Raw genomic sequence first — 24,231 nt, forward strand, 5'->3', positions numbered from 1 at the left:
AAAGTGAGGATTACATGTTACTATTTTTTTTTTTTAAATAAATCGGCACAATGTGTTAAATTTCTGCAACCAGAAGCTGCTCCTAGTATCCGCTGTGTCTGAACATTCCCTTTAAATCGTCCACACTGCGCCCCTAGATGTGCGGCTCCTGACATGAGAAGTTTCCCTCCTATCACTCTGGCCCCAGCTCGGGGAAGGCTTGACATATATTGAGCTCACTGGCTTCCCCTACATCTGTTTCAATCTTTTTTTAGCCCCCTCTGGTCTCCCCCCTTCCCTCTCGCACACACACACCCTATACTGTCCTGCTCCCATCCTACAAGTAACACATGCACCCAGCGCGCAGGAGGCCAAACACAGTTGTTCAAGCAGAGAGCAGGTGCCAAATGTCGGCTGATTTATCCCCCCTCCGGTATCTCCGGAGCCCTGCTGGGACGCGCTGCACCCACCCTCTACAAGAAATAGGTGGTCCCAGATGAGGGGTCAGAGCCGGGAGGAGAGCACTGCGCTCCTGTCATAGCATTCGGCTTGTAAAGTATTGGGGGGACGACTTATTTGGGGGGACACAATGCAGACTTAGGACTTTTCCATTCATCGCTACCTGTGACCCTACTGTGACCCAAGGTCCAGGTCATGGCCCAGTGACCCCTGCAGCCCCGGGACTGTGCGCCAGGTAAGTGACTGCGCCACTCGCTTTATACATTGCAGTTTAATTTTCTATACATTTTTAATGCATTAGTTTTCTTAAATAGTTAAGAATTAACCAGTTTGACAGAGCAAAGCAATGAAAAACTTTTTTTTTTTTTTCCGGATTTTTAATTCTATAAAATGTTTTTTTTTTTTTCTTCATATTTTTTACTGTTCAGTTATTTGCTGTAAATAATCTGATTCTGTGTGTGTTTTTTTTTTTTAAAGCAATATTATTTATTATAATATAACTATTCAATGCAGGTTTAATTTAAAACCTTTTTTTTTTTTTTTTTTTCTTCACTACAATAATTTTTTTTATTTTTTTGTTTCGAAATATTTTTATATGATTTGAGATTAAAAAAAATATATATATTCATCGTAGAGAAAGAAGTTTGGCAGTGAGAAAAAAATTGAAAATATAAAATCTAATCAAAACAAACCAAAAAGAAAAAAGTTGCAACAATTTTAGAAACTTGTAGAAGCTTCCTTTTTTTTTTTTTTTTTTTTTTTAATATTTAGTAATTATTGGTCTCAATGATGGATTTTCCACACCAGCCGCCGCATGTGATTATTGAAGGTTTTGGAGGTTTTTAGCCGCATTTTGATAAAATTTTGTAAAATGATTTATGCAAATTATGATTTTTTTTTTTTTTCATTTTTAAATTGTAATCAGTGATGGTCATGCTGGGTCATATAGTCCTCCAGTAGCCCCTTTACTTGGCAGGGCAGTGCATGCTGGGACGTGTAGTCCTCCAGTAGCCACTGTACTAGGCAGGGCAGTGCATGCTGGGACGTGTAGTCCTCCAGTAGCCACTGTACTAGGCAGGGCAGTGCATGCTGGGACGTGTAGTCCTCCAATAGCCACTGTACTAGGCAGGGCAGTGCATGCTGGGATGTGTAGTCCCCCAGTAGTCCCTGTAGGCAGGGCAGTGCATGCTGGGATGTGTAGTCCCTGTAGCCAGGGCAGTGCATGCTGGGATGTGTAGTCCCTGTAGGCAGGGCAGTGCATGCTGGGATGTGTAGTCCCTGTAGCCAGGGCAGTGCATGCTGGGACGTGTAGTCCTCCAGTAGCCCCTTTAGGCATGGCAGTGCATGCTGGGACGTGTGGTGCTCCAGTAGCCCCTTTAGGCAGGGCAGTGCATGCTGGGACGTGTAGTCCTCCAGCAGCCCCTGTAGGCAGGGCAGTGCATGCTGGGACGTGTAGTCCTCCAGCAGCCCCTGTAGGCAGGGCAGTGCATGCTGGGACGTGTAGTCCTCCAGCAGCCCCTGTAGGCAGGGCAGTGCATGCTGGGATGTGTAGTCCCCCAGTAGTCCCTGTAGGCAGGGCAGTGCATGCTGGGACATGTAGTCCTCCAGTAGGCGTGTTATGTGGTGCTCTCCCCCTGTGGGGGTCTCAGATGTCACTTGCCCCCCGCTCTCATGAAGCTGTGAATTTCCCTGGCAGCCGTCACTTTGTTCCTCTCCCTATTTGTACAGGAGCTTTACATGAGAACAGCTGGGACCAGAGGGGCTCGTCCCAACACTAGGGGGACATTTATCCCAAAATTTAAAATTGCAATTGTTATCCAGCAGTTTTTAGTTCCATCCATTCTGATTTGGGGTAAATGCCCTTTGGGTGGGTATAGTGGGGTCCTGCACACTGCAGCTGTTGGGGTTCATGCCAGGAATTTGCCTTTGACAGTTTAGTCCTCTGGAGGATTACAGGAAAGGTGAGACAGGGATCACACTGAAACGCAAACCCTGCTGCGGACAGTGTGACACTTAGTTGTAAAGAGGATGAGGGCTGAATGAAAGGAGACACCTGGGGTCATAAAACCCTATACGGGCGGGCAACTTTTTGAAATAAATGATAGAAAAACTTGGTACAGCACCACTCTGGATCACAGGCTGCACCTGGAATTGCAGCCTCAATATCACTTCTGTCATTATGTCTCATTCGGTCCATACATCTGTATGTAATAAACCAGCAGCACAGAGTATTTCAGGTTATTCAGTCATATTAATAGTAATGGGGCTACATGTGATGAGGAGATGGTTGGGAGGAATGGTGTAACATCAGAAATACTAAGCGAATAGAAGCCTCACAGCAGCACAGAGTATTTTAGGAGGAGTGTAGTAGAGGTTGCAGTGACATTTTATTATTTTGGTAAGGACGGGGCTTTATGTCATGAGGTGGTGTCAAGATTTTAGGATGTAATCTAGAGAGGACAGAAAATGGAAACGTCACAGCAGCACAGAGCGCTTCAGGAGACAAGGATGCTGAACCTATTAATGGCTGGTGCTTTCTTCATGTAGACTTTATATGAAGATGGGAGACAGGAGCGAGTCCACGTTCGTACAGATGAGGTAACCTCACAGCAGCACAGAGTGTGTCAGGAGGAAGTCTGGTGACATTACATATAGGACACATAGGGGATTCCACTAAATTTTCGTAGGGTTTCAACTCTCTAGGATTATCCAGGAGGCTCCTGATAAAAGGGGGAGACCAACCTGTATCCCTGAATAAAGGGAAAAGCTCCCGAGCCTGGCACAATATTCCCATATATCCCAAAATCTGATAATGTGAAAATTCCAATTATTCAAAAAAATACACAATATATCGGCCATAACTAGAAGCAGAATTCAAAAATACTGTTTGAAACGGTGCAGTGCTCCAAAATACTGGCAAGAGGAGGCAAGACTTTTAATTATAAGTCACGACAGGGGGTGGGACTCCAAAATATGATCCATGACAGGGGATGGGACAGGAATCCAATATATAAACAAAAACTGGGGCCAGTCTCCAATATACGAGCCACGACAGGGGGCCGGACTCCAATATACGAGCAACGACAGGGGCGGGACTCCAATATATAAGCCACGACAGAGGCGGAACTCCAATGTATGAGCCATGACAGGGGCGGGACTCCAATATATGAGCCATGACAGGGGCGGGACTCCAATATGAGCCACGACAGGGGCGGGACTCCAATATATGAGCCACGACAGGGGCGGGACTCCAATATATGAGCCACGACAGGGGCGGGACTCCAATGTATGATCCATGACAGGGGCGGGACTCCAATATATGAGCCACGACAGGGGCGGGACTCCAATATATGAGCCACGACAGGGGCGGGACTCCAATATATAAGCCACGACAGAGGCGGAACTCCAATGTATGAGCCATGACAGGGGCGGGACTCCAATATATGAGCCATGACAGGGGCGGGACTCCAATATGAGCCACGACAGGGGCGGGACTCCAATATATGAGCCACGACAGGGGCGGGACTCCAATATATGAGCCACGACAGGGGCGGGACTCCAATGTATGATCCATGACAGGGGCGGGACTCCAATATATGAGCCACGACAGGGGCGGGACTCCAATATATGAGCCACGACAGGGGCGGGACTCCAATATATGAGCCACGACAGGGGCGGGACTCCAATATATGAGCCACGACAGAAGGTGGGACTACAATATATGAGCCACGACAGAAGGTGAGACTCCAATATATGAGCCACGACAGAAGGCGGGACTCCAATATATGAGCCACGACAGGGGCGGGACTCCAATATATGAGCCACGACAGGGGCGGGACTCCAATATATGAGCCACGACAGGGGCGGGACTCCAATATATGAGCCACGACAGGGGCGGGACTCCAATATATGAGCCACGACAGGGGCGGGACTCCAATATATGAGCCACGACAGGGGCGGGACTCCAATATATGAGCCACGACAGGGGCCGGACTCCAATATATGAGCCACGACAGGGGCCGGACTCCAATATATGAGCCACGACAGGGGCCGGACTCCAATATATGAGCCACGACAGGGGCCGGACTCCAATATATGAGCCACGACAGGGGTCGGACTCCAATATATGAGCCACGACAGGGGTCGGACTCCAATATATGAGCCACGACAGGGGTCGGACTCCAATATATGAGCCACGACAGGGGTCGGACTCCAATATATGAGCCACGACAGGGGTCGGACTCCATTATATGCGCCACGACAGGGGCCGGACTCCAATATATGCGCCACGACAGGGGCCGGACTCCAATATATGATCCCCGACAAATGTATGATCCCTGACAGGGGCGGGACTCCAATATATGAGCCACGACAGGGGCAGATCTCAAAAATACTGGAAAGCGGAGGCAGGACTCCAAAATATCTATCATGACAAGTTGGGACTTAAAAATCACAATAAGGCCTAATAAAGGTGTCTCTTAATCGACTTTCGCCTCTAATCTAGCGATGTTGTACCCCCCTCACTCCTGGATCAGCATTGTACATCCAGAAGATGTGACCCGTCCTCTCCCCCAAACTGGGTTTTCTGAACCGAATTCCCAATAGAAACAATAGTGGAAATGTGTAAAACCTTCTTTATCCTTAGCAACCAATCACAGTGCAGATTCCAGTGTTGAACAGCAGAATATGAGATGAAAGCTGTGCTGTGATTGGTTGCTATTGGCAGCTTCCCCAAGATCCTGAATGGCAGTGGTTGTAGCTGAATCTGAGTGCGTTGTATTAATATGGGACTTGGCCGCCAGCGCTCAACCTGTCACACAGCTGCGGATTAGTGATCCACTTCACAGGCTGCTCCCCAGAGCTGGCCATGACATATCCAAGATGGCCGCCCCTGCCCCTCAGCACCTGGGGGGAGTATTACCAGATCCCATCAATCAGGGGTCACATGTGCTCCATCCCCCGACACTTCACCCCTGAAATTACATGTGTGTCCCATTAACATCCCAAAACACACAGGAACTACCAACTGTATACACTGACACCCAGCTTTCCCAGAATCCTGAACAGCAAGAGAGACCTAAAATATTCCAACATAACGCATCAGAAGCATGAAAAAGCTGTAATGGTTGTCACCCAACTTTACTATGATCCTGAATGGCACACATGACTACAAGGGCTGGGAGCCATCTCTTGTCTATATACTAAATCTGTACAATATACTACAGATTTTTTGGAGATCTGGAAAAGCTGGGTGAGAAACCCAAATGGAGTCATATTGGTGACCATAATTGGTTGTGACCCAGCTTTACCATGATCCCGAATGACACCCGTATCTAGCAGGAGTTAGAAACATCTCTAAATCAAGTTTCATTGCATAAGTAGGCAGATTTGTCATTCAGAGGCCTCGAAAAGCTTGGTCACAAACGCACGGGGAGTCGTATTGGTGACGATAATTGGTTGTGACCCAGCTTTACCATAATCCTGAATGACACCCATGTCTAGTAGGAGTTGGAAACATCTCTTACCTGTGAATTATTACATAATTAGGCAGATTTGTCATGCTGAGGCCACAAAAAGCTGGGTAACAAACCCAGAGGGAGTCATGTTGGTGACCATAATTGGTTGTGACCCAGCTTTACTATAATCCTGAATGATACACATCTCTATCAGGAGTCAGAACGTCTATAACATATGTATTGTTACATATTTGTCATTCAAAGGCCTTAAAAAGCTGGATGACAAGCTGTTGGCTATATTAATTGTCATACAGCTTTTCCAGGAGCCTGAATGGTGAACATGTATATCATATGGCCGATTATATCGTTGAACATTGCAAAACTAATTTATCATTCAGGAGTCTAGAAAAGCTGAGTGCAAAATCCTAAATGAGGTGCTGTTAAAGTTGTAATAATTCATACCCAGCTTTCCCCAAATCCTGAAAACAAAACATGCCTGGCAAGGTAAATATGCATTAGTTGCATGGACAGCATGCTGTATTAGATATTAGCCATTACTCAACTTTCTCAGATCCTGAAGAGTAAATAAAAAAAGTAGTCTACAATGACCAACTGTAGACTGTACTAACTGGCATCCAACTTTTCCATATACCTGAATGGCAAATCTAGACAACCAGGTGGAGGAACTGCACTTACATATGAAACATGTATTTAGTAGTAAATTGGGAAAAGCTGGGTAGATAACCCTGAGGGAGCTGTCATAAGAGTCGTCATTCAGCTTTCCCAGAATCCTGAATGGCAGAAAGCAATGTATTAGCTCCCCCTCCCATATAAATATACTTGACATTAAAATGACGTTCAGGAGTTTTAAAAAGACATGTAGCTGGTCATTTTAAAGCTTATTTGGGGTTGTATAGGTTGTCTCAAAGCTTTCCCAAGATCCTGAATGGCAACCACAGATAGCACAGTTGAGACACATCCATAGGGTATAGGGTACACATACCTATACTGCAAGACACATATTCCATTCAGGATTCTTAAACAGCTGGATGACAAACCAAGAGTGCGCTGTAATGGAAATTATGTTGATTGCCACCCAGCTTTCCCGGAATCTGAAATACACCACAAGCCAAACCAGGCACATATACATCCCTTGGGTATATATTACTGCAACACTAGAGAAAAGCTGAGTGACAAACCAAGACAAGAGCAGTAAAGCGGTAATATAAAATATCACCCAGCTTTCCCAGAACCCTGAATCTCAAACATGACAAGAAAGACATCTCTCTTGTGTATATATTTTGCAGGACAACAAGAGACAATCAGAGCTCATGTAAAGCTGGGTGACAGGTAACTGTAACTGTAGTGATATTGGATATCACCCAGCTTTCCCAGACCCAGATATTCCTGTATATAATAGATATTCTGGTCTCAAGGACCCCCACAGACTGAGGCCGGGCTATTTCTACAACCCCCTGCCAGGTGCATGTTTTAATTGGCCCTGTCCGGAGCGGAGTCTAAATTTAGCGCCTGCTTGTTGCAGCACCAAAATAAACGGAACAGGAGGGCAGCGAGAGGGGCGAGGGTCCTATAGTCCCCCAGGACTTTAATATTAACCTCTGACAGGGGCGTAGCTTAAAGGGCTGCAGAGGGTACGGACACCCCTAGGCCTGGGAGCCTTAAAGGGAACCTGTCATCAGGTTTTATCCCCCTAAACCAATCCTCCCCCTCAGCTAGGGCATGAAATGTTCTTTCTAAAATTCCCTCTTTTATGTGAAATCTCACCCGTTTTACCTATAAAAAATCTCAACCAAAGTCAGGCAAATATGACTCTTCTCACCTCATTGTTATATGAGATGAGTCAAGTTTAGTGGTTGCAGAGAGAGGGGTCACTTCAGAGGCCCCTATCTTTGGTTCTGTATTACCTAGAAACATACTGCTGGTGTCATATTAAAGATAAGGATCTCATCTTTTAGATAAGCTACAGAACCAGAGATAAAGGTAACTAAAAAAAGCTGCAGATAAAGATCCAGTTCCTGTCCAGTTCTGTAGCTCATAGAACCGTAAGCCTGATGTGTTTTGAGAGATAAGATTTTTTTATACACAAAAAGAATGTTTCTAGGTGCTATAGAACATAAGGGCTTCTGAAGTGACACTACTCCTGTAACTACTAAACTTGACCCATCTCATGTGAAAATGATGTGAGAAGAGTCATATTTGCCTGACTTTGGAGGAGATTTTTTTTTTTTATATAGGTAAATGGGTGAGCGTTCACATTAAATAGGGAACTCAAGAGAGGACATTTTAACTTGAAGGGGGTAATAGTTTAGTGGGGTAAAATCTTGTGACCGATTCTCTTAAATTCTCTAAAATCTCTAATTTTACTAGTTCAAAAATAATAAATCTAATGACAACTGAAAAAAATGGAGCAGAAGGAGCTAAAAAAAAAAAAAAAGAGGTGTTCTTTCAAATACACTGAGGGGGTGTCCTCACACTGCTGTGCTCTGAGCTCTCTGCATTGAACTGCTCTGCAGCCCCTCCCCTCTGCTCTAGTCACAGCTTTAGTTTCTAATCGGCTATAACCTTGGTTAGAAGTGAAGTTGAGCAGTTCACTGCAGAGAGCTAAGGACACAGCAGTGTGAGGACATGACAGCCAGTGGTGTAACTTGAAGCTGAAGGCCCCAGTGCAAAACCTGTCCTAACCCCTGACTATAATATATGGTTTATAGTACTAGTCTTCTTATATGGTAAAGTGGCCCCGTATGGGCCCCATAAGCATCCAGAAACCACCAGAAATATGGCAGACCCCCTTGATCTTGACTAAAAGTGGTAAATGGTCCCCAAAATTTGGGCAATTTGGGACAAAAGTTTATAAAAAAGTATAAGTTTCCATCCATTTCCGATTCATATGGGATGGGTGGGGGGTGGAGCCTTTGGATAGTAGCCAAGGAAGGTGTGTAGCATAGCACTACTATAGACATGGGGGCGGGGCCCCACAACCAGATTCACATTAGGCTCCCGGAACATCACGTTACACAACCAAGTTTATTAATAATACAACCAATCCACGTTGCGGTGGTTTCCTCTTCTTTGAGTTGGCATGGACCAGGACTGACAAAGATCAAGGCTCCTGCTCTCCATACCGGGAAGCGGTTGATCATTAGCTTTGTGCACGAGGTGGAAGCAAACTATTACTCAATGGCCGTGGAGAGAAGCTTCAGAATACTTGTTTATTAGGATTCTATTTGAGAGGGGGGGGGGGTGACATTTGAAGACCTCTTCACCGAAAGAAGGCGCCTCATGAATATGGTGTTGATGAGGGTCCACCATGAGGAGACTTCCTATGAGATTCCTCATGAATTCTGGATTGTTTTGGGGCATTTTGAGACACTGGTGATGTCTATTTGTTAAGATTTTTCTTGGTTGGTGAATATTTTTGAAGGAACCTTGTGTCGTCTTGTCTACTCTGTAGACTCAACAGAAGATGTAAATGAGGATCCACCGCTACGAGGCTTTTCCCTAATTCTAGGTTGTCTTGGACCCTCTTGGACGAGAGACTCGGGTGATGTTGATTAATTTTTTTGGTGGGATTGAATATTTTTGAAGACATTTTTTACTGGAGGAACTTGCGACGTGACATTCTATCAACTTTCGAAGACTCGACAAGAGATGTTGTGGATGAAGATCCACCACTAGAGTTCTTTGATTGGTTTCAGTCATGTTGGATTGGAGACTTTGTCGGATGTGTTTTGCATATTTTTAGTTGATAGGAAGACCTTCGAACTGGAAGAATGTATCCCATGATGTCTACCTAGTAGACTACATAGAGGATGTAGATGAGAATCCACCACTAAGAGACTTAAGACAAGGATTCTAATACATTGTGGACAGTTTCGGAGCCTTTTCACTGGAAGAATGTATCTCATGATGTCTACCAAGTAGACTACATAGAAGATGTAGATTAGATTCCACCACCAAGACACATCCAACAAGGATCCTAATAAATTTTGGACAGTTTCGGAGCCTTTTCACTGGAAGAATGTATCTCATGATGTCTACCTAGTAGACTACATAGAAGATGTAGATTAGATTCCACCACCAAGACACATCCAACAAGGATCCTAATAAATTTTGGACAGTTTCGGAGCCTTTTCACTGGAAGAATGTATCTCATGATGTCTACCTAGTAGACTACATAGAGGATGTAGAAGAGATTCCACCACCAAGACACATCCAACAAGGATCCTAATAAATTTTGGACAGTTTCGGAGGCTTTTTACTGGAGGAATGTGCCTCATGATGGAACCTTATAGACTCAACAGAAGACGTTGAGACAAATACATTTAAGATTTAGGAAGTTCTAAACTATTGTACAAGAGACTTTGGCGATGTTCATTTACCACGATCTTTTGGACGAGTGAATATTTTCGAGGAGATTTTGCCCAGATGAACATTTTTTTGTGATGTCCTATCTACCTCGTAGACTCTACAGAAGATGTTATAGATAAGGATTCACCACGACAAGACTTCTTACCAGATTCCTTATGAATTTGGGGTTGGGTTGAAGCCTATTGGACAGGAGACTCTGGTGATGTTTTTAGAGCGGGCGCTGATGCCCTTATCTGTTGTGTGTGAAGGGCAGATTGGTTTTAGATCAAGTCCTTAAACTGACAGCCACCGAAGCTCTCGAAATCCTTGTAGATACAGAGAGACAGCTGCGTCGGAAAGTCCTGGATTATCACTCTTATGGAGGAGGACGGAGGAAAAAAGTGGACTGGGAGGAACTCCGACGGTCTTTGAAATATATTTCAGGTGGACGACGATTGTGTTTTTCCAAGCTCTACCCCTTTGAGAGGACACGTTGCTCCACAAGCTTCTGGACGTCAGAAAACATGCCCCACTGTAAGTCTGGTCTGCAGAAATATATCACAATGTGTAGATTCAGCTTAATATATGTATACATTTCCACCGTCATGTCTTGTTTTGACCAATTTTGGGCGACCTAATTTGTCGATTCCTCAATTTGCCCCCAATAATCTTGAGTAGGGTACTTAAAGGGGAGCTCCACATGATAGTTTCTATAATTACAATTTGTAAAAAAAAATGTTTATAATGTTTTCTTCTACCGTCTGCTTGTAATATTGTCTTGAAACCTGCGTTGACGAGTCTGCCGGTGACCTGGAGGTGTTCACCGGGCCTCAGAGTCATCCCCTCCCTCTCCCATTAACATCCATAGATCTTGGCGGAGATCCAGCACCCCTGATGTTACGGTGTTTACATTGCTACAACAATATTGTGGTTCTCTGCAAAACCATTAACCCTTTGCACTGCATAGAAATCAATCGTCTTGTACAAGGTGCTTGTATGGTTTGTTCGTTACATAGCAGACGGTTGTGGGGTAACCCTAACTGTAGGTCAGATGAGATGAGGCTCCAGGGCTCGATAATTCTGCTGGGCTGATACTAAAATAGGTGGTAGGTTGTTTGTCCCTCTGGTCCCGCCAATGTATCCTTGGTTCATGGTGTGAGATATCAGGAGATGTGCAGCATAAGATGAGCGGCTTTGAAAAAGTAAACATGGTTTTGTGTCTTGCTTTGAAGAAATTCCCCAATCGGAAGAATCCCTGCACAGCAACGATGAGGACATCTGTATATTCTGAATATTATGGATACTGTGGGGTTGTCACAATTTAGATTCCTTGGGTGGACTGGGCCTGGCTGGTTCTAGCCTTTTTATCCCTAGTGGACAATGGGCTAAGTGTGATCTCAGAGGTCCTCACTCCTTTGGGTCCAGAGGTCCTCACTCCTTTGGGTCCAGAGGTCCTCACTCCTTTGGGTCCAGAGGTCCTCACTCCTTTGGGTCCAGAGGTCCTCACTCCTTTGGGTCCTACCCAAATCGATAACTTTTAGGGTTATTGAAGCTGCTTGTAATGCCTATAGCACTGTCCACCACCACTCTAACGCTAGGCTCCATGTTGCCCACTATTGGGTACCTCTCCTCATGGTTTCATATCCAAATCCTCTCTGCTTCACCAGAAGCTAATTTTTCAGTGACTATTCACAATCATTTCTTGTTGGAACGACCATCAAGTCCTCTCTGTCCTTCTTCCGGCTTGGCCCACTCTGACCAAGTCTATGGGGGTAATTTACTAAGGGCCCGATTTGTGTTTTCCCGACGTGTTACCCGAATATTTCTGATTTGCGCCGATTTCCCCTGAATTGCCCCGGGATTTTGGCGCACACAATCGGATTGTGGCGCATCAGCGCTGGCATGCACGCGACGGAAATCGGGGAACGAAAACCTGACGGATTTGGAAAAACCGCCGCATTTAAAACAAAAAACCTGTTGCGGAGCTTACACTTACCTTCACTAGGAATAGGCCGGTGAACTTGTGCACGTTACGATGCTCTTCAGCGCAGCAGCGCCACCTGGTGGACGTCGGAGGAACTGCCTTAATGAATCCCGGCCGGACCCGAATCCACCGCAGAGAACGCGCCGCTGGATCGTGGATGGACCGGGTAAGTAAATCTGCCCCTATATCTCAAAGCTTCAATAGCACTGAGTCGGCACTCAATGTAGATAAAATGCAATTGAAAACACCGATTGGCAATCCACAATTTATTTCATTTTTAACGTTTCGGTCACAAGACCTTCATCCGAAATTTAAGGAACTAATTGCCTTGTCAGTGTGAGCCAATGCTATTGACGTGGAATAAGGATTGGTACCCTACTTGTGCACCAGCTTCAATATACTAGGAGTTGGAGTGACTTGTATGAATATTTTAAGTATACCATAAAGCTTATCTTACACTCCCTACTCCATTGGGTACCCCTGTGGCCCTACCCAGTTGGACAAGGCGTCGGAAACCTCTGGTCCACCGAACCTTATGCTTAGTCAATCAAGGATAGGCCTGAGGCTTACTTTCCAAGTTTGTCAACCATAATATCGACAATAGCTTGGGTGTTGGTAGGGACCTGTTCTCCCATCAGTATAGTCTCCTGTACTCATCTATGATGCTAGGAGTCATGGTCTCCCCCTAGGACTAAGGTCTCACACCGAAACCTTGATTACATCATGAGTAAGGGATTCACACCATCAATAATGATGGACAACTTCCCAAGTCCCCACAAGGTTTCCAGTATGAAAAATATGGCTGATACATTTCATGGACTTAAATATGGTCGTCTGAAACCGACCTTATCATGAAGCATTGTCTTCTATTACATAAAAACGACTTGACTTCTTCTACTCCCCGGTAAATATGGTGACTCTACATCGAGAAGATCTTCAGATCTTTCCAGCCCAGAAATCTGACAAGCTTCGTGAGCGGACGAGGTTGCTGGTGATGACATAATCTCATGTCTTGTAAGCTTCTTGATCTCCTAAAGTAAGCAGGACCTTTGTTACGCGAGAGTAGAGTGTTTTCATGGTAAAATACATCTGCCGTATGCCCCCCCCCCCAACCTCCCCAACCTCTCCGTGACATCTGGCCACATGTTGATCTGGAAGGAAATACTTCCCAAGTCTTCAGAGAGCAATTTGCTTAACAGAAAAAGAGTTTGGCCAAGACAACTCCTCATCCCAGCTGCGGAGACTCTGGTGTTCAGCAGGTGGACGTAAAGGGTGCCCCTAATGTTAATGCTTTATGTTCCCGATTCTTCTTCCCATAGCTCAGTTCTTTGATGCGTAGAAAATGATGGCAGCAAATGGTTTATATTAGAAGAAGAGGTCAAGACAAGTCTGTGGCAACAAAACTCAAATTCTGAGTCCCCGGTGCAGGTGAAAAAAATAGATAAATATTGTCGAAAATAAATGGGGGGGGCCGAGCAGATGTTTCCGATAGAAGAAGATGATTTTTTTCCCCCCGTTTCCTCCTCCCTATAACATAAATCTGGGCTGAGATGATCGCAACGCATTCATGGGATTTTACGGTACACAGCCTGATGTACAAAGGCTCGGCCGACACCAGGGGAGTTATGTGTGGGAATCTCTAATTTGATGATTTCCCAAAAAAATTAAATAAAAAAAAAAAAATCCAAGAGCGTAATGATGTCACCCCCCCAAAAAAATTATGTCAGCTGGAACTTCAACAGATGGACGCGGGTGGTGCCAAAGAATGTGAAAATAATGAACGATTAACCCAAAATAACATTTGTAACCTCGGGAAGCCTGGGAGGAATCGGGGCCTATATGTGTGTACACGGGATGTGCACGGAGATAGGGGATGTACACACAGGGTTTTGGTTAATGGATATCCACTACCTACACCTGAATTTGGGGATAATATGAAGACTCTGCTCTTGAGGTCCTACAATATGTAAGGAGAAAGGAGACTAGGAGACGATAGACACTAAGGTCGGGAAGCAAGAGCTCTACTTACGGAGACTTTGCCAAGACGTGTGGAGACTTATAGCCATTGAGGCTCCACTGGGGGATTCTGGGTAATATGCAAATACGTTTTTCCAGGATGGTATAAGGGAAACATTGCCTCTTTTGCTACGTTGTAATATCAAGCATGACTTTCAGGAAGCCTAATGACATGATGTATACATGATGTTGGATTAACTGGGCTGCAGTTTTGGGTCTATTGGAGGGCTTGTAATTGGTAATTGTAGTCTACATGGCAGATCATGGACTAGACTTATTAATTCGACAAGGTGCAGATTTGTGATATGATTTGATATTCAGGAGGTACAACTCTAGATCTTGGTGCTGTTCTCTTTACATTCTGTTCTCTTTAAATTTTTATGGGGTATCATTTATTATGCTAAGGGAGATCCATTTGGGCTTTGTTTAGGGTGCACTTGAATGCAACCCCTTTGGGTATGAGTAGGTGCTCCTCCACCATGAACTATGATGGAGCTTTACACAACCCCGGAGATGATAGGAAAGTGGTGGAGCTCCATCACTCACTTGAGCCTCTTGTGCCCCGCTAAGTGGTGCTGTGTATACGCTCCATCAGGGCACAACATGTGCACCAGGCGGCTCTCACAGCTGAGCGGTATTAGCAATGCATTCCTCTACGTGACGGCCCAAATGGCACAGTTAATACCCTAAGCTAGTGAGAGTCTTCCCGAGACAGATGGGGGGCTATACTGCCAGATCGGCCATGTAAAGCAGAACACATATGAGGACCACATGCTGCATGTCATACCAAGGCCTCAAAGGTGTCAAGGCAATTAGTGCTAACTAGATCGACATCCTACATCTAACCCGGAAGATGCATAAAAAAAAAAAACACTTCGTCCATATGTGACCTAAGGGTCAGTGATTCCCAAAACACATGTCCTGAGCATAAAAAACAGCAAATTGCAGCAATAAATGAGTATAAAAGAATGGAATGATACTAGACACCACCAACGTCTTGACACGCGCCATTTTGAACAAGTTGGCTGATGTTCGATGAAACTTCTGTAGCGCTGTTACAATGTCTAATACCTAGTTGACTCAGGTGGTGATACAAAAATGCCCAAAAATATAGCATTTGGTTATTCTCTTTGTAGGGACAAAATGTCTACCCATGGAACATGCTGCCTGCTAATGAAGTAAGTCGTAAATTCCAAAAAGGTCTCCAACTTTGACTTTCGAAGAGTCTAAGACATACCTCACAAAGGGGAGTAAATATTGCAGTGTGCCTGGTGTGGCATGGTTAATTTTTGTTTGTTTACCCTGCCCCTAATCGTACCCCTTAGTGTATAATGCCTCTCTTACTGGCCCCCACACCACTTAGCCTAAAAATAGAATAATATCCCCCAATGGCAAATTGCATTGTATAATGCCGCCGATCCTACTTACAAGTGTTCCCCTCCTGTAGCCACAGTGATAGCTACCCCCAAACTTACAACCACCTCCCATTGTGGCCCCTATGCCACCCCTATCCACTAGTTATTGCACGAAAATAAAAAATATTTATGTTTAGGATTTTAGCCCCCACCATTTCCAAGTAACCAGTGCCGTTAATTTAAAAGGAATGTAAATTATAATCTCATTTTTTAAAGATTTTTGAGGAATTTTTATTTCTTTTTCCATTTAGCTAAACATTAATATTTATATATTTTTCTATAATTATAATTGTAATTGTAGGGGGAATAATTAGTTTATTGTATCAATGCAACATGCAGAACACAGATACATTTTACAAGGTAATGGAACTTTGATGATGTCATGATTGGGGGAGGAGCTTGTATCCTGCTCTTGTTCTCCTGAAAGCAGGAGAACAAATTTTTAACACAAAGGAAACTGTACAAGGTGCTGCGCTGATCTGATTGTAACAGAAGTACAGAATAGCTTTAACGGACCTGTTTGAGGGTCATGTTATCAGCCAGAGCAGGACTATGAGTCCTCTCCCATCACGATATCATCAAAGCTGTTGCTCACCATCATTTTTCATCTGAACTCCAACTGCGCAGGAATCAGTGGATCGACACTTCATACAAAATACGATTACAAATTTTAAGTCTGCTTATTACTTCATTCACTATTAATTAATGCAGAGACAAATATTATTTATTTAATTGGCATGCTGTGACCAAGTCCTAATCCTACACCCGTCCTTCTTGGCCAACTCTTACTGTTGCTTCTTGAACTTCAAGAGGCACTTGAAGAAGACTTGGGCAACCAGCCAGTCTCCATTTAATACTTGGACATTAGCCATTTGAAGTATAGGGGGTATCCATGGCAAGAGGGGGGGGGACTATCACAAAAAACATACTGCCAAGTTGCTGAACAGGCATGGAAACTGAAAATCGAGCAAGGAAACTGAGATGTTGAGCGGAGATGGCGGGAATCTTCTTGGTAGATCTATCTATCTTGGAGCTGTAACGATAGACTTTGAGGTCAAGGAATTAATAGAAGAGATTTACATATACCTCACACAAGTGTGGGACCTCTAATGATTTTTAGATTCAGGAACTTTTTAATGAAAGCTGATACACTAAAAAGGCCATTAATAACGATAAACTTTATGGTGCCAGGTGGAGGATGAACCTGTGAGGAGCGTCCATCCCCAGGAGATTTGAATGGACTGGAATGGGTAGGCCGACCAGCAGACGTTACCTCTCAACAAGATCTTCCGACAGTGTTCTCTTCAAGACCGTGCTCCTGCTTATCTTTTGGAAACAAGGTAGGAGTTCTGGGAATTTCGAATGAATGAATCCCATCAATTGACGTTACAATACAATGGTGGAAAATGACACCTTTCCAACAAGTAAAACCTAGGTGGTTCTGATCTTCAGTTTAGCTGTAACGCCAATGGTGCAGGCTCAGTGGTGGACACGGCTGGGACCAAGTATCAAGTTGGCTCCCAAGGTGCATACACGGCCTTCCTGCCCCTTGATGCCGCAGCCTGTACATTCGTGAGACAATCTGTAGTAGTGGATCTCTGCCCACATTACCATCACATATAGACTCTGCCAATGGCCTTTCTCGTGATCACGTCTCAACTTTTCCCCTTTTGGGTTAGCTTTTACTGTGACTATTCAACTGAGATGAGGTTAGAGAGCGGCCATTTCCCTGTGGGGCTCAGAGAAGTGGTGGCAGAAAAAAATAAATGTGCTTACCGAGCGTTGCGGTGGTACTCATTTAGGCACTTGTGGCCAGGCTCTAAAGAACCTTGTTCATCTGCTTTGGCTAGTGAGTGGCCTTCTTAAACCATGAGACTCCCCTTCCTCTCGCGATGGCATGCTGCGGTCCAAGGAGTCCAATTGTTGGTCGAGACAGGTCCAGTGACCCAGACACCTGCCCTGGACTGTAGACACCTGCGCAGGACTGTAGACACCTGCCCCGGACTGTAGACACCTGCCCCGGACTGTAGACACCTGCCCTGGACTGTAGACACCTGCCCTGGACTGTAGACACCTGCGCAGGACTGTAGACACCTGCGCAGGACTGTAGACACCTGCCCCGGACTGTAGACACCTGCCCAGATCCTCACAGATTTTCCAGAATTCTGGGAATTGAAGTCTATATTCCAGTACTGGTTCTCCCGCAACGTTCCGAATGAACTTCTCTACCAGGCTTTGGTCTTTGGTCTTGTGAGGACATATATAAACAAAACAAAGGTTGAGAATATTGCACATTAATAAGAAATCTTTGTCTTTTCCTCCCTGTACAGTGGATGCGCAGTGTAAAATTGTGAAATGTAACGCGGACTATGTTGCTGCTGTATCAAATCCAAGGATCTCCAACAATAACGCTGTATTCTGTAACGCCCTACGTGCATATTCTCAGTGCACTCGTAACACGGCCCGGACCTGCCGCGGAGACCTGGTGTACCACTCAGCGGTGCACATCATTGAGGATCGTATGATTCAGCACAACTGCTCCAAGGTGGGGCCCACCACTCCTCCCCGACGGCAGCCGCCACAGCCTCTCCCCGATGGTCCCATCAAACAGGCCTGTGACTACGACAAGGTCTACCGTGAAAAGCACGAGACTGGTCCCAAGTATCTGCACTGTGGGGTTTTTGGCGACCCCCATGTCCGCACTTTCAGTGGTGACTTTCAGACGTGTAGAGTGAACGGATCGTGGCCTCTTCTAGACAATGAATATCTGTTTGTCCAGGCCACCAGCGCACAGCTACACCAGGCCTCCAACGCTACAGCCATCAGCAAGGTAAAGGTCATGTAAAACACTTCAATTCAAGTAACTTCATGGAGACGTACAAGTATCTTGTCCACTCCACACTTAAAGGAAATCTACCACCAGAATGAAGGATTGTAAACCAAGCACACTGACATACTGGACACTCTTGCCAGTTCTGCTTTTCTTTTAGCTTCTTAGGACCTTGTTTTTACAATAAAAAAAATGTTTTTACAATTTGTGTTTCGCAAATTATGCAAATGAGCCTCATGGGCTCCAGACTCCATAGATGTCAATGGAGCTTGGAACCCCAAAAGCTCATCTGCATAATTTTTAAAACCTCTTTTTCTTAAAAACAAAGGCATACAAAGCTACATGAAGAGCAGCTTCTGCCAGAGGGGGCACTCACTAATATGTCAGTGTGCTTGGTTTACAATCCTTCATCCGGGTGGTAGATTTCCTTTAAAGGGGTTGTCCACTTTAAGAACTTAACAGCAAATAACTGATATAATTTGTGTAACAAAAAGTTATACGATTTTCCACTATACTTTCTGTGTCAATTCCTTATGGTTTTCTACAGGGCTGGTGCCAGCACTGGGCATACTCGGACAATTGCCTGGGCCCAGAGATGCTGGGGGGGCCCGCATAAGGCTGTACATAAAGAATCCATGGGGGTTAGAGGGCCTGTTTCTAATCAATCCATAGGGGTTACATTGTTTACTTCAATTAGATAAACACTGGTTCATGGTCATGTGATGTCACACAGGTGCACGGCTTCTTATCATCACACATCTTTGATGACACTGTTTGTTATAATGTGCTGTGCACCTGTGTGACATCACATGACCATGGACCGGTGTTTATTTAAAGGAATTAAACGTTGAGGCTTCCTGTTGAATGACAGATTTTGGAACCGGTGAAGAATTGATACAGAGAGTGTGTTTGAAAAATTTATAACTTTTCATTACACAAACGTTATCAGTTATTTGCTAGAATGTGCTTGAAGGAGATCTACCATTCGCCAGAATTCAGTGGTTTTGCTGAAAAAACTATTATAAAATTATGATAAATGAGGCTCTGTTGCTCCTGTGCTTGGCTCGGCGCCTCTCCTCTTGCACTGCTTCAGAGAATACATCGTCACTGTGTTGTGCCTGACAGGCAGAAGTAATCAATCACTGCCTGTCAGGCACAACAGGCAGCTGTTGTGTACGAGTCATCCAGCTCAGGTTGATTAGTCCTGTCTGGACAGTTGAGGAAGCTCCATGTAATGTGCTTATGTACAGCAGCCTGTATGCAACCCAGCTTTCCAAAGGTCCTGAATTTTATAATAGTTTTTTGAGCAAAACCACTCAGATCAGGGATTAAACAAGATATGTTTCTGCATCAAGTGTAACTACAGCATTCTCAAGTTATGTTTGCTTCATAATGCATAAAAACAAATGGTAGATTATCTTTCAACTGGACAACCCCTTTAATTAGTGCCCCCATATAGCATAGAGAAAATTATGCAGCCATACTATACAGATAAAGTGCCACTATTCAATGTGGTGCCTGTAGAATAACAGACGGGAGGAGGACACAGGACGGGTTAGTGAAGAAAGAGTTAAACTATCATGCGGTTAGGGAATGTGATGGATTTGCCCAAGGAGATGGGTTTTAAGAGCATGTTTGAAGCTTTGGGGATTAGTCTGATAATTCGGGGAAAGTCATTCCTGGGAATTGGTGCAGCTTGGGAGAAGTCCTGGAGACTTAAATGGGAGGTTTGAATTAAAGGTGAGAAAAAACTTAGAGGGTTTGTCCACTATCAGCAAATATGTTATATGGTTTGTGTAAGGAAAAGTTTGACAACTATCCTATATACTTTCTGTATCAATTCCTCACAGTTTTCTAGATCTCTGCTTGCTGTCCTCCTATAGAAATCTTATGTGTTTACTTCCAGTGGATATAATCTGTCCATGGAGATGTTATGGACGTGCAGGTACATGACCCATTACTATTACAGAGAGTAATCAGATCCGTGTGATAATCACTGCTCACATGATCACATGACCATGGTCAGATTTCTATTCACTGGAATTAAACACAGAAGATTTCTATAGCAGGGCAGCAAGCAGAGATCTAGAAAACAGCGAGGAATTGATACAGAATGTATATTGGAATATTGTATAACCATATCAATTATTTGTTGAAAGTAGACAACCCCTTTAAATCACTGGAGGATCGGAGAGCAGGGAAAACAGATCCAGATTGTGGGTTCTTATCTCTGCCAGATTTGGGGTTAAACTATCACATTTCCTGGGAATACAGGTAGCCAACACCAATTCTTATGGTTCGGATCTCTAAATCCTATCACTGACAAACTGAAGCAGAAATCAGCAAGACTAAAGCTGTTCATAGAGATTAGATCTGTCACTCAAGGGTCACTCATAAACATGCATGCTTGGCTTGTGCAAGCTCGGCTTGTATATACTTGGCTTGTGCATGCTCAGCTTGTATATACTTGGCTTGTATATACTGGGCTTGTGCATGCTCAGCTTGTGCACGCTCGTCTTGTATATACATGGCTTGTATATACTGGGCTTGTGCATGCTCGGCTTGTAGATGCTCAGCTTGTGCACGCTCGGCTTGTGTGCACGCTCGGCTTGTGTGCACGCTCGGCTTGTGTGCACGCTCGGATTGTGTATACTCGGCTTGTGCATGCTCGGCTTGTACGAGCGTGCATGTATTCTGCATGGGGGATGTAAGGAGATGCCATGATATTGTGCTTGATCTAATGTATGGTCTGTCTGTCCTGTTTTCACAGCTAACCATAATCTTCAAGAACATGAAGCAGTGCATTGACCAGAAAGTGTACCAGGCCGAAGTGGGCAACGTTCCAGCAGCTTTCGATGACGGCTCGGTCAATGGCGGCAGGAGAGCAGGTGGCAGCAGCCTCACCATTCATGAGAAGGAGCCTGGGAAGTACATTGAGATCCACGCTGCTTACATAGGCACCACAATCCGTGTGCGCCAGCTGGGCAGGCAGCTGTCCTTCTCCTTACGTATGGCTGAGGAGATCTCCAGGGCTTTCCGGGAGGAGCAGGACCTGCAGCTCTGTGTAGGTGGCTGCCCATCCAGCCAGCAGATCTCCAGGACTAAGGACCTCAGTAGGACTCACACCTTGAGCATGGAGAGTGCTCGCTCCCTGTGCCGGGAGAGACTGGCTGTAGAAGACATGTACTTTGAGTCTTGTGTCTTTGACTTGCTGATATCAGGAAATGTAAATATGACGGACGCAGCTTTCCATGCCCTGGAGGACGCCAGAGATTTCCACCCTGAACCGGGAACGTTACATATCTTCAGCAGAGCGGAGAAAGGACCGGTCTTATCACTAAGCCTGATACTTGTCATCGCTCTCATTGGGCAGACATACAACTTTGTGTAAATCTTCCAAAATAGAGGTCAAAAAAGGGAAATAAATTGCCAATCAGGAGCATCTTTGCATTATCCAGGAAAAAAAGTCAATAATTTTTTCTAGTGATTTAGAGCTATTTATGTTGTCTTCTAACATGGGAAAATTTTGTAAAAAAAATGGTGGCATATAGTGCAATGGCCATGGTCTCAATCGCTTCAGTAAGGTAGTTTAAGCTCCTCGGGGGTGGGGCTTATATCAGATTTGCTTTTTTTTTTTTTTTTAGAGAATGGTACATCAAATGGTACATCATTGATGTACAGAAATGAAAGGAAATTCACCATTTGATTTGATGCAGTATGAAGCAAACATACCTTGAGAATGCATTAGCTACACTGATGCAGAAACATATCTTGTTTAATCCCTGTGCTAAATGGTTTTGCTGAAAAAACTATTATAAAATTATGATAATGAAGCTCTGGTGCTCCTGTGCCTGGCTCGGCGTTTCTACTCTTACACTAATTATGCACTGCTCCAGAGAATGATGTAATCACTGTGTTATCCCTGACAGGCAGAAGTAATCAATCGCTGCACCATCCCCCAGCTGCTGTGTATGACTCATCCAACTCAGGTTGATAAGTCCTGTCTGGACAGTTCAGGAAGCTCTGTGTAATGAGTTTATGTACAGCAGCCAGCATGCAACCCAACTTTCCCAAGGTCCAGAATTTTATAATTGTTTTTTGAGCAAAACCCCTCGGTTCAGGGTTTTAAACAAGATATGTTTCTGCATCACTACAACATTCTCAAGGTATGTTTGGTTCATAATGCATAAAAACAGATTTACTTTAACAAGGATCACTGGAGGGGCAGCTGATTAATTATGCAACTATTGTTTTTTTTTATTTTATCACTTTTCTATCATTTTTTTTCTATAAATCCTAGTAAACTACCTGCAGTTGCCATTATAGGGAGCTGTCTGGAAACAATGTTACTGCTGAGTGCAATGTATAAACCCTACTAAGGCAGGAGAAGGTGGTCAGAATATTGAAATCTTTTTACATTTTTGATTAAACGGAGGGTTTGGAGCTTTGCATAACAAATATACAGTGTATGTAACTTCCCACCACCTGAACACATTAGATACAAAGTGTAAATTCACATAATTGTAAAATAAAACATCAAATAACTCAAAATCAATGAAAGATAAAGCCAAAATCGTGATGGTTCGAGGCTTTTGAGATGAGCTCCAATTTTAGTAATGTCACAATTGTCACATGAATTAGTTTCCGACAGGTAAATAGCTGAAACAAACCTGATTACAACTACTTTTTGCTTGTGCTGGAAATTTTAATACCAAGAATAAATCATTATTTGATAAAATTTTTAATTACCCTTTAAAAAAGGCTTCACAAAAACTGAAAATGTACCCAATAACAGCTTTTCAAGCCACATTAGGACGTCAGGCTGCTCAGGGGTGGGACCTATCCCATTATGCTAATATTGCTATGATCTGAAATCTAGATTTTTGGTTCAATGTTCATGGTTCTAGTCTCACTTAGGTCAAGTTTAAGATCCTCGGAACAAGATTTATCAATTTTAGGCAAAAAAGCTGGATTATAATAGTTTATCCTCATAGAACAATGCTTAATGGCCTCATTGGGGAAAAGCTGAAGCTCCTCAGGGGCGGGGTTTAACTCAGATCTGCTTATTTCTTTTAGTGATGGGAGATACAACTTACTTTAAGCACTTATAATAAGACTGAAAAGATAATTGGTTTTATTAGACGGTGCGATACTAAAGAAAGGTGTTCTAGAAATTTTGGGAAGGCGTCAGGAATTATTATACTGCCTAAGATGGGTAAAGCTGCCTAACTTTGTAAGGAGTGGTATGTAACTTTGGTCACTCGAGGTGCCTCAAAAGCTATATGACATAGACACGGGGTAGCACTGTAGTCGTAGTCAGACAAGAAATCGGTAGAGTTTTAGAGAGAACGCTTTGGACACCATGCCACCTACTTGCACATGTTCATGACAGGTGAAACAGTGTATAAATTGACATTGATTTATACAATTTTGATTGCAACACATGGGATTGCAGGAAAAAAAAACTTACCCAATATGATTTTTCATATACAGTTTCACCACAAGGTGGCAGCATGGTCGTACCTCTGTAAAAAAGCGAAAAATGTCTATAAAGTTATAATATATTGAAGTAGAGAAAAGACGACTTATATTTTCAAACTGTTTTTATATATTGACCGGGTGAAAAGAAGATTTTAGTTTTATATAAATGTAGACGTTTTTGTGGACTTGTGTATTATTTTGTGCTGTAAATATATTTAAAGCAGAGAAATATAAATATATATA

At 43.9% G+C, this 24,231-nt stretch overlaps 1 protein-coding gene across 3 annotated transcripts; it reads left to right on the forward strand.

Annotated features, from left to right (window-relative positions):
• The first annotated feature begins 442 nt into the window (after positions 1–442).
• HJV (hemojuvelin BMP co-receptor) lies at positions 443–24,231 on the forward strand. Of its 3 annotated transcripts, none has more exons than XM_072114970.1 (4): positions 443–673; positions 16,869–17,017; positions 18,008–18,507; positions 21,278–24,231. In XM_072114970.1, exons 2-4 carry the CDS (start codon positions 16,924–16,926, stop codon positions 21,896–21,898), a joined length of 1,215 nt encoding a protein of 404 aa, XP_071971071.1. In that variant the 5' UTR covers positions 443–673; positions 16,869–16,923; the 3' UTR covers positions 21,899–24,231. The 3 variants fall into 3 exon arrangements, with proteins under 3 accessions (XP_071971071.1, XP_071971070.1, XP_071971072.1); XM_072114969.1 differs by lacking the exon at positions 443–673 and adding an exon at positions 9,000–10,796; XM_072114971.1 differs by lacking the exon at positions 443–673 and adding an exon at positions 15,407–15,440.

The sequence above is a fragment of the Engystomops pustulosus genome, chromosome 7 (genome assembly GCF_040894005.1).
Source record: "Engystomops pustulosus chromosome 7, aEngPut4.maternal, whole genome shotgun sequence".
Taxonomy (NCBI): Eukaryota; Metazoa; Chordata; class Amphibia; order Anura; family Leptodactylidae; genus Engystomops; species Engystomops pustulosus.